This window comes from Salvelinus namaycush, chromosome 21 (genome assembly GCF_016432855.1).
Source record: "Salvelinus namaycush isolate Seneca chromosome 21, SaNama_1.0, whole genome shotgun sequence".
Lineage (NCBI taxonomy): Eukaryota > Metazoa > Chordata > Actinopteri > Salmoniformes > Salmonidae > Salvelinus > Salvelinus namaycush.
In genome coordinates this window covers 22,428,901-22,440,799 of record NC_052327.1, presented here as the reverse complement: position 1 = coordinate 22,440,799, position 11,899 = coordinate 22,428,901, and the positions used below count along the sequence as shown (strand labels likewise).

The following is an 11,899-nucleotide window of genomic DNA, read 5'->3' as shown; positions in this document are numbered from 1 at the left end:
GGTAACTACTGACGACCCCCCAACAACTACCATAGACATGAGAATGTCTGCATCTCTCGAAAGAGAGAGAAAAAAAGAAGTTCTGCCGCCTAGCGGACATGGAGTCAGGGGAAAAAATGAGGGTAGGAAGGGAACAGTTATTTCGAAATCTTTGTAATTTTTACCCCGTGTGGTTTTCTAAACCAGTTCTTTCCACTGTAATGATCAGACAACAAAACCATCTGTTACAGCTGGGCATTAACAGGTTTTATTCTTATAGATATTTACATTTTATATTATTACATTTTCATACATTGCATATATATTTTAGAGTGCAGGCTTGGAAGTCTAAAATACTTAGCATAACAGGTTTGCCGCAGCAATGTTTCTTCAATGCTGTCCTGCTAAATGATTGTGTCAAACGCAAGCTACCACAGATACATTTGGTTCAACACTCTTTCTTGAATAAGAATGCTTTGCAATAACAGTACATTGCTCAAAACAAAATGGAAGACAAAGATATGATAAACATTTAAAAAACAATGTTTGACAGATCTGTATTGATACCTACCAATTATTAAAAGTACAGAGACTGAAGTGGGATGGAGTTCAGACATACAATTGGCAGCATCAACTAGGCCCCACTTACAGTATCTGCTTACATATTAAGTCAAGCTGGGGGATCATGTGGTCAAGCAGGGTCCGAATAAGAGCCATGACATAATGTAGCAATCAGAGCCAGAGGTAACATACAGCATGATAAGCTTACACAGGGATAAAACAAAAATAATTGCATCCTATTTGTGCTATTAAAAGTATCCAAAGCTTTTACTAACTGGACCTGAAGCCTGTTTTGAAGATGAGACAGAGAGAGAAGGCTTGAGACAAATGAGCCATAATGCAGCTGAAATGACATTTTCCCAGATATAGTGCTGAATGAACATCTTTGAACGTTCTTTAAGTATTTTGCTTATTTTAATTATGTAATATGACCATGATGGAGTATATGGGCAAAAACATGACCCAGACCCCTCAGGGACTTTACTGTGGATGCCTATTGACAGTACATCTGATGTTTGCATGGTGTGTATGAGGGACTTCCACAGGAAACACAGAAAAAGAAGAGAGCAGAACGGCAGAGAAGCTTAGGTATGACCTCATATCATGAACTCTAATAGAAAGACTTGGCTTAAGGCCAATGCAGAACGGAATGGTAAAGGGAAGTGGTGTTCTCAGGCAGCATGGGACAATGGTTTGGCGGTGTGGCTAGCCTACTGGAGGGCAGGGTGACTTTGAGGCAGGTAACATAGGGGTTACTGGTGTCACACCGTGATTTTGTAAATGCTCCAAAATAAGATCACTTTTTCCATAGTCAAGTCATGCTAAACATAGGATATACATACAAAAGAATAAACAATACAGAAATAACATGTTTACAGTATAAGAATAATACTATTGCTGTGCATGTTTAACGCTTACTTTGCTTTAAAACCTATTAGCTTTTGAAGACAAATAACTTTTACACAATAAAAATAGCATTTATGACTACATGTAACAAGGCACAGTTGGCAATCCTGATTATAAGTAATTTTAGATAATGTGCTAGATTATCTGTTTTTGGGTAACATGCACTATAAAGCCAACACAAATGCAAAAGTATAAACCCATTCACACTGGCAGTATGCTCTTGGTCATTTACACTCAATCAACAACTTGCAAACCCAATCGCATTTACACATACTCAGATGAACAAATACATACTCTGTTCTTCACAAAAAGCACTCATTCACCTGACAAGAACATAGTACATGCATAAAAAGAGCACATATACATTGGAATGCTTGTGATGAATGATGCATAGTAAAAAGAGGAATATTTATTGATGTGCCTGACCCCAGCCTCTTCACGTCAGCAGGCCCAGACGAGACAGTTTGGCCGACAGGAAGGAATGAAGAACAAACACCACGGGCTTGGGGCCAGAGTGCAGGTCAAACACCTAAAAAGACAAAGACCAGATAAAACAGTAGATCAATCATTACATTGAATGGACTATTAGACCATTACACTCTGAAATGCACTAATGTGTCCAACAGCCATGTACCATTTCGCCCTCTGGACCTCCAAAGTCCAGGTAAAGGTTGCGGATCCCATCGTCTGTGGACATCTTGAGCTTCTCGAAGGGGTATCTGAAGAGCACAGTGCCCACTGCAGGTTCCCTTGACTCCCGGGTCACAGTGAAGCCCTTCTCATAATGAAGCGTGAGGCGAACGTCCTGCCTGTTCAGCATGCAACCTGAGGGACAGAGGAGAGGGTGAGAACTTTGTGTGTGTGTGTGTGTGTGTGAGAGAAAGTCTGAATATGTTTGTGTTGCAGTGGAATAGGGAATGAAGACTCAACGTGAGTGGAAACATTCCCCCTTCTTTTACCATTGAACAGTAGTTTTTTTTTAACATTAACTTTTTTCTGTCACCACTTCCTGTATCACAGTGAGAAGTGAATCATGCGATTCCAAAGCCTCACTCAATAATATATACAGATAGTTAAACAAACCAACGTTATACATACATCCACTCACCAATGTTAGAAATACAGACCACAGGAGGTTGGTGGCACCTTAAAGTTAAAGTTTTAAGTTCCTCGACGTACACATCACGGACAAACTGAGATGGTCCACCCACACAGACAGCGTGGTGAAGAAGGCGCAACAGCGCCTCAGGAGGCTGAAGAAATTTGGCTTGTCACCTAAAACTCTCACAAACTTCTACAGATGCACAATCGAGAGCATCCTGTCGGGCTGTATCACCGCCTGGTACAGCAACTGCACCGCCTTCAACCGCAAGGCTCTCCAGAGGGTAGTACGGTCTTCACAACGCATCACCAGGGGTAAACTACCTGCCCTCCAGGACACCTACAGCACCCGATGTCTCAGAATGCCAAAACGATCATCAAGGACAACAACCACCCGAGCCACTGCCTGTTCACCCCGCTATCATCCAGAAGGCGAGGTCAGTATAGGTGCATCAAAGCTGGGACTGAGAGACTGAAAAACAGCTTCTATCTCAAGGCCATCAGATAGTTAAACAACCATCATTAACATAGAGAGGCTGCTGCCAACATACAGACTCAAATCACTGGCCACTTTAATAAATGGATGTAATAATGGTATCACTAGTCACTTTAAATAATGCCACTAATTATGTTTACATATCCTACATTACTCATCTCATATGTATATACTGTATTTCATACCATCTATTGCATCTTGCCTATGTCGCACGGCCATTGCGCATCCATATATTTATATGTACATATTCTTATTCCATCCCCTTACATTGTGTGTATAAGGTAGTCGTTGTGAATTTGTTAGATTACTTGTTAGATATTAATGCACTGTCGGACTAGAAGCACAAGCATTTCGCTACACTCGCATTAACATCTGCTAACCATGTGTATGTGACCAATAAAATTTGATTTGATTTAATTGGCGAGGACGGGTTCGTGGTAATGGCTGGAGCAGAATTAGTAGAACGGTGTCAAATATATCAAACACATGGTTTCCAGGTGTCATTCCATTTGCTCCGTTCCAGCCATTATTATGAGCCGTCCTCCCCTCAGCAGCCTCCACTGATACAGACATACACTCACCAATGGAGATCTCCTTAATCAGTTCTGCAGCGGCATGCCCCCCCTGCACCAGCGCCCGGGTCCACGAGGACAGGTCCCAGTGCGTCTCCACCCGGAACACATGGGATTCGATGCCTCGCCCTGTACCTGTCCGAGTGGCAAACACCAGGTCTGCCCCCTGCGCCGGGGAACTGCGGGCACTGCCAGAGTGCACCAGTCTACATAGAAACGGGTACACACCAAACAAGGTCAGCTCATCGTTTGCTCCTCCCACGAGTGATCTTTATCAAGTTAAGTGATTCATAAGTTATGATAACAAAACGGCAACACATCACAGAGTGAAAGAGGCAGAGAGAGAAAAAGACAAAGAGAGATACAACCTACATTCTAATGCCGTCTGGCCAACCTGTTGACATACCTTGTGGCGAGAAGTGGGTGTGTGAGCAGGGGTGTGGACCATGCTTCACGGTTCCATGGGACTGATTCAAACAGCAGGATATCTTTCTCTGTCAGTGCCATGACGATTGGTCGGAACTGGTGCCGCCCACCATCCAACTGGACCTACACCATAAAGAAAGAGAGACAGCATGAGAGAAGGTGTCAAAGTTCTTATGTCATTACTGATAAGGTTTTCCATGTCTGTTTGTGTAGGTGTGTGTGTGTCATGCTAGGTGGGCCCAGAATAAATAGTTAATGCAACGGCAGCTTCCTGTGGTTTTCTGTCTCAAAGTACTTCCTGTCAACCCCCAACAAGGCCAACTAAACAACCCTGCACAGACAATATCCATACATTAAAACAGGCGTACCGACACGACACCACTACCCGCTTTGTGGACTATTTGCTGCTTTCATTTTGTTCAGCTGTTACCCTCTTTTCCCTATTGTTCAAATTTCTTCAATGTTGTTCTCTATTGTTCTTTTAAATGATGTGTACCCATGTGAAATGAATTTCAAATAAATTCTGATTTGTTTATGATTTGCACAGCAAAAGTATAAGACGGCACATTTAAAAGACTACAGAATATCACAACAAGCATACAGTGACCATCTATAAAACAGAACTCTTTACAGTACACATGCAGTAATGTACACGACTGAACAACAAAACACAATATTGTATGTGTGCATCTGTACATAAGTGTATTTCACAACAGCATACAGTACTTTTTAGTATAATTTAGTTATTTTTATATAATGTTTTGTTTATGTAATTTATTCTGAAGGCCTATGAGTGTAGTACCTGTTCTGCCAGCCAGCTGATGTGTTTGAGTTGGGGGTGTGACCCCGTGGTGATGGAGCCCAGGTAGGAGTTGATGTGGGCCAAAGTCTGGGGCAGCAGGGAAGCAATGTTGGTGTGGATGGCTGTGAACCAGGAGTGGGCGCTGGGGCTGTCCTTACAGCGCAGCACCATCGTATGTTGGCCATCAGGAGAGTGCAGTTCCAAGAGCCTGTAGGCGTCAACAGTACTCATCATCATAGTGTCTAGTTGTGTTCATTTTTTTCTGTTTGGTTTTAATTTGTAATTTTATGCACTTCAAGATTATTCTGTATAATGAAAACCAATTTACAAAATGCAAGAAATGATTAATTTCAATGATTAATTCTTATCATTATCTTACTAAACATACCAAACCAACACTCCCCTCCTCCTCCTCTTTGTATTCTCTCTCACCCCCCACCCCCCACAGGTCTTACCTGTTCTCCAGGTCAGGTATAGTCAGGTTCCTGCTGATGAAGCACATTTTGAGGGGGATGACCTTTCGGTCCTTGGCCCCGCTGTGTTTGGGGGACCCCGAGTCCTCACTGCCACTGAAGTTGGGGGATTGAGGACGCACCCCATCCCACGGTAGGTCTGCTACCAAGGACGGCTTCTTAAACAGTGGGGAAACCGCCCTGATATATTTCACTACAGAAACACAGAAAAATTAAATAAACAGTGATTAAATATGCATGGACCTCAAGTTGTAAAAAAGTGTGTCCAAAAGAAACACAAGATTGATCATATATTTCAGACAGTGGTTGAAAAAGTTTCACCGCTCAATTAAAGAGTAATAAATGTTTTATATGGACGTATTAGTCTCTTGTTGAGTTGCTCTGAGTAGGAGAGTTGGTGGGGCAGTTGTGTGCTTAGCAGGTCAGCTCCTTGGAGAATAATGGTTTTGACTGAAATCATGGATTCAGTTTCCAAATTTGGTCCCGTGGCCCATTCCACCTCTCACACATTCTCTTTCCCTCTCTCTTCCTTTAGTGCTCTGGGTCGCTCTGCTCTGACTGAGAAACTCAAAACGAGTAGCTGAAGAGACAAGGTCATTGTTGGATGTAGGCGAGGATTAGGCTTGTGAAAGTAATTGGCCCAAATATCTGCTAGTGCAAGTATGGGCGGACTGTGGGTGTGTGCAATTTGACAGAAGGAGGGAAGTAATGGTAAGGCACTGTGCCAAGGATTGGAACCTATTTCCAAGTCCCTGCTAACCACACTGCTCTTACTAACAGTGTCAGTGAATATGTCTGCTTAATCAAGTCTTTTGGAGTGTATGTGTGTGCATGCATGTTTTAGAAAGTGGCTGGCCTTCTGGACATGGGCCAGAGCATGACTAGAAACCACCTAACCCCAACCCTGAAGAGATCAAGATGGGCAGAGCTGCCTACAGTTATACAGCGCAATCCTGATGTAGCAAAGTATAAATTACACCGAGTGTCATATGTCCAATACACACAGCCACATGAAGTAGTGAAAAAATGTGAGAAGTAGTGAATGACAACTCTAGATTCAATGTAATGAATAGATTTACTGTAAAGATGCTCAGTCAAGACTTCCAGCCACAATATCACTGCAGTGTTCCAGTGTGGTTATAAATGCCATGGTACGTTTAAGTACAGGCTTGGTCTCTGTCTCATTCCTCCGTTCCCACTGTACTGTAGCTCTGGTACATCTTTACGGATACGCTTTAGCCATCACAGGTTGAAGAATAGGTGACAAAAAAACATTATGACACTGGCTCACACTCAGAGGAAAGATACATGTTGGAGGCTTACCACACCATCTCCATGTATCAATACTCTGCTTGAGTGAGTGCAGACTGCAGTTTGGGCTAGTTGTGTATTATGGCAGTGTTTTCTGATGAACTAAACAAGGAAAAGGTTTATCCCAGTCCCACCATGGCATTAAACCTTTGTGAAAAGTTCAGAGTCAGATAGTTGGTTCCAGAAGCTGCTCTTGCTGTCCCTCGCTGGCGCCGTTTAAAGATCTCATTAGAGCTGTTAGCTACCGTTCTGCTTTTAATTAGGGCAGTACACAGAGGTGTGCGTGTGTGTGTGTTTGAGAGAAAGAGATGGGACTGTCTCCCTAGAGGTGCCATCACACATAGCTAGAGCTCATTTTTCCTCCTTCCCTCTATACCTATATGGCCACAGCAATGCAGAGGAATGAGACAGAGGAGGAAGGGGAGAGCTGGAGGTATCTGACTGACTCCAACTCATTAGTTGGCTGAAGGAGTTGAGGTTCAAACCCATGGTCTGTTGTGTACCCCCCCCCCCCCCCCCCCCCATGGTTTGATCATGCACACATTTGCTCTTCTCTTCTTGTAGACTTCACCCGGGTATTGCTTTATGTGCCTGGCTACACCCCAGACCCTGACCACTGTTTTTCTTCTGACCACAATCCTCCTGTGGTTTGTCCATCTCTACCTTCCTCTCCTCCCCACTAACGTCTTTCTCTCCCCCTGCCCCAGACTGTGTGCTGCCAGGCCTTTAATGAGAACAGTGTGTCAGACTCCACAGGTGGGGAGGGGGTTTGTAGAAGGCTCTGGAGAGGTTCCTTTCAAATATACAGTACCAGTCAAAAGTTTGGACACACCTACTAATTCAAGGGTTTTTCTTTATTTTTACTATTTCCTACATTGTAGAATAATAGTGAAAACTATGAAATAACATCAAAACTATGAAATAACACATATGGAATCATGTAGTAACCAAAATAAATTGTCAAACAAATCAAAATATATTTTCAATGTTAGATTCTTCAAAAGTAGCCACCCTTTGCCTTGATGACAGCATTGCATACTCTTGGCATTCTCTCAACCAGCTTCACGATGAATGCTTTTCCAACAGTCTTGAAGGAGTTCCTACATATGCTGAGCACTTGTTGGCTGTTTTTCCTTCACTCTGCAGTCCAACTCATCCCAATTGGGTTGAGATCAGGTGATTGTGGAGGCCAGGTCATCTGATGCAGCACTCTCCATCACTCTCCTTCTTGATCAAATAGCCTTTACACAGCCTGGAGGTGAGTTGGGTCATTGCCCTGTAGAAAAACAATTGACAATCCCACTAAGCGCAAACCAGATGGGATGGCGTATCGCTGCAGAATGCTGTGGTAGTCATGCAGATTAAGTGTGCCTTGAATAACAAATAAAACCACAGTGTCACCAGCAAAGCACCCCTACACCATCACACCTCCTCCTCCTCCATGCTTCACAGTAGGAACCACACTTGCGGAAATCATCCGTTCACCTTCTCTGCGTCTCACAAGGACGCGACGGTTGGAACCAAAAATCTCAAATTTGGACTCATCAGACCAAAGGACAGATTTCCACCAGTCTAATATCCATTGCTCGTGTTTCTTGGCCCAAGCACGTCTCTTCTTCTTATTGGTGTCCTTTAGTAGTGGTTTCTATGCAGCAATTCGACCATGAAGGCCTGATTTATACGGTCTCTTCTTAACAGTTGATGTTGAGATTTGTCTGTTACTTGAACTCTGTGAAGCAATTATTTCAGCTGCAATCTGAGGTGCAGTTAACTCTAATGAACTTTTCCTGTGCAGCAGAGGTAACTCTGGGTCTTCCATTCCTGTGGCGGTCCCCATAAGAGCCAGTTTCATCATAGCGCTTGATGGTTTTTGCGACTGCATTTGAACAAACTTGGAAAGTTCTTGACATTTTCTGGATTGACTGACCTGCATGTCTTAAAGTATTGATGGACTGTCATTTCTCTTTGATTATTTGAGCTGTTCTTGCCATAATATGGACTTGGTATTTTACCAAATAGGGTTATCTTCTGTATACCACCTCTACCTTGTCACAACACAACGGATTGGCTCAAACGCATTAAGGAAAGAAATTCCACAAATTAACCATTAACAAGGCACACCTGTTAATTGAAATGCATTCCAGGTGACTACCTCATGAAGCTGGCTGAGAGAATGCCAAGAGTGTGCAAAACTGTCATCAAGGCAAAGGGTGGCTACTTTGAAGAATCTAAAATATATTTTGATTTGTTTAACACTTGTTTTGTTACTACATGATTCCATATGTGTTATTTCATAGTTTTGATGTAATCACTATTATTCTACAATGTAGAAAATAGTAAAAATTAAGAAAAATCCTGGATTGAATAGGTGTGTCCAAACTTTTGACTGGTACTGTACATATCTGGCCTAATTTAAAAAAGCCCCCCTGTGCTGCTCCCCTTCAAAACACACAAACCTGGCCCCTTCCTCACCTCTGTTCACCCTGACCTGGATCACAAAAGGAGGGCATGGAAATTAGTGGAAACAGTGTATATATCCAGTATGTGGATCTTTTTACACAAACACTATACACAATGTGCATGCTGCTACACTGTTCCTGCAATGAATCCCACATAAACAAATATCTTAGCTAAGTAGGTTATATTCAGATATTTCTGTGGTTATCCATTTCTGTTTACAAACACAAACAACTTGAGAGAGATAGAGAAAGGAGAGCAAATGTGCTTGTTCCACTGATATTAATGAAAACCGGTAGTGTTACAACATTAACCTGGATTCACACTTCTATATGTGGTGGCCTTTTTTATGCTTTGACTCATAGTGCATTGCATACTCAAGTGAAATGTTCAATGGTCAGTAAGTTTTGGTTTGTGAACAACAGAAAATAACTAACTCTCTCTAATTGGGCCTGTCCCCATTTTATGACTAGAGTCTGTCTCTTTGTACGGTTTTAATTCTTCCTTTTAACCGGACAATGGTCTCCTCCTCTATCCACCAATAAGCAGGCAAACTAAACACAGACAGCCATGATCCAATTGAATAATGTTATTCAGATATTACATTTCCATTACCGTGGGCTCATATTTATTAGGAAAAGCTAAATGAAGTAGCTATTGTATTTGTTAGAAACACAACATTCATGCCTGTGTGAGAGTTTTATGCAGGTTTTGGAAGCCACTAATTGCCCTAATGTCTAGGGTTTATGTATTGTGTACATCACATAGTGGTCTGGAAATTGAAATCTAATTTCGACCTTGTCCATATGTGGTTAGGCCTATGGGAGTCTTCAGAAGATGAGGAGGAAAATGCAGACAGATTGGAATGGGGGCCCTTTTACTAAAGTCACAACTCACTCCCTGTCAGTCTAACAAACATTGACAGGGAACTGGCACATTCCTTAAACAAATTCCTAGGTTCCTCAGTGGAGAGACAGAGATTACACAAACTCTTATTTTGGACTATTAGGCCTATTTGAGATGAGAAGCAGAAAAGATTAAGCCTACTTTATTTTGGGGGTTATAGTGAGACCTCATTTGACGAAATGAGAAACTGTGTCACATAAACCAACTCTCTACACCCAGCCTTATTTAGTATTCATAAAGGGTTAATTTCCAAAGCATTAAGCCTAACCACCACACAGTGCATTTCAGCCCCTGACCAGTTGTTTCCAACCCCCAGGGCTTCACACCAAAGTGCTCCAAAATCAATATAAGAACACACAAACATGATGATTAACTGTTCTAGCCTACAATGACTTATCTAAAATAATGCACTGCCACATACAATGTAGCTAATTTTGTAACCACTGTTCTTACTTTTCTGTTTACAATAGGCCTAATGAGTCAGTGGCGGTCAGTGGAGTGTGAACTGGGTTTACATTGTAGCCTATAGCTATGTGCTGTAGTCTGGCAATGTACTAGAAAGGAAACATTGTAGTCTAAAGCTTGGCCTGAATCCTGCCTAAATTTTTAAAAATTGAAAAAGTATCCTGGGCATCAATAAATTCAACATACTGAATGTTCATCATCCAACTGGCTGTTCGTGATCTTCTTTTATTTAGGTCTGTGTCTATTTCCTGACTGTCAAATACATGCAATACTTGGCCCACAGCTCCATAGTAGGCCTTCATCAAGAACGAAGCAGAATAAAGTTTTATTTTGCTATCAAGCGCACATTGTTTAGGGTACTAGGACTGGTTGAGGCAGCTGTCAGACTGACTGGCCTCAAATCCCCGCTATTGCGTTTGAAAACTTACCCTCAAGCGTAACCTCTTTCCCGGCCTTTTTTAGAGCCTGCACCGCTAGATCATGCGTAGCCTCCCTGAGGTCATTTCCATTGACTGACAGTATCGCGTCACCGACCCGAAGAGCTCGACTCTGATCAGCTGCAAGTCCGGGAAAGATCTTGGATATTAGGATGGGCATTCGGTTTTCCCGACCCCCCTTGATGCTGACCCCCAACCCGCCCGACTCTTGTTTTACAACTCGAACTTTGCGCACAGCTTCCGATGCGCAGGATTCCAAATTGATGTTAGTTTCGCCATGCCTGGAACTGAAGCTAGATCCAGGACTACCGTAACTGGACCCCGGGCTGCCAAAATCAGAGTTCGTACCGTTATCACGATTATACTTGCTAGAGCCTGGGCTAAAACCTTCGTAGTGACCCCTGTGGATGCCCCCGTGCGCTGGGCTACTGCTTCGTCCTAGCGCACCATGGTTCGGATGTTGTTCTGGGTTCGAGATTTGACCATGGTTCGAATTTCCCGAAGTTAACCCTGGGTCGTTTCCGTTTGATATTCCATTTCGTAGGTCCGCTGAACTGTTGCAATGCAAGTTGTTCGCGTGCCCGCTTATCTCTGCTTCGGCCGTTAATGTGAAAGTCTCGCTGGTCAATTCGCCCGCTACCCGAATCCAGCGGTCCTGGAGCAAAAGGTCTAATTGACCATTTTTGTCCGCTCGTGTCCAGAGAGCCATCCTGTAAATCCGGGGCGGGTTTCAGACTAAACTCATGATGAACTTTTTCTTCTTTTCAGAGTGCGTACCCAAGCGCTAGCCTACCCTACATTTGACACACCCACTTACGCACAGATTGTGGAAACTGAAGGGAAAAAGTTGCCTCTGACGTACTCTCTCCCTTATTATTGAGCGCGCTTAAACCCGCTGTCTGTGGCGTGAAAACTTGGAGCCAGACGACAGAAACAGCCAATACATTCAATAGTGTGTGATTGGACCTTAAATTACTTATTCATGAAAGGCGGGGTTTAAAAAATTC

At 42.9% G+C, this 11,899-nt stretch overlaps 1 protein-coding gene across 1 annotated transcript; it reads right to left on the bottom strand.

Annotated features, from left to right (window-relative positions):
* Positions 1 to 224: 224 nt before the first annotated feature.
* On the bottom strand, positions 225 to 11,757 carry LOC120066202 (beta-2-syntrophin-like). Its single transcript, XM_039017400.1, has 7 exons — positions 10,884 to 11,757; positions 5,299 to 5,509; positions 4,844 to 5,051; positions 4,022 to 4,164; positions 3,625 to 3,821; positions 2,081 to 2,271; positions 225 to 1,975 (listed from the first exon to the last, which is right to left on the bottom strand). Exons 1-7 carry the CDS (start codon positions 11,599 to 11,601, stop codon positions 1,883 to 1,885), a joined length of 1,761 nt encoding a protein of 586 aa, XP_038873328.1. The 5' UTR covers positions 11,602 to 11,757; the 3' UTR covers positions 225 to 1,882.
* Positions 11,758 to 11,899: the final 142 nt, after the last annotated feature.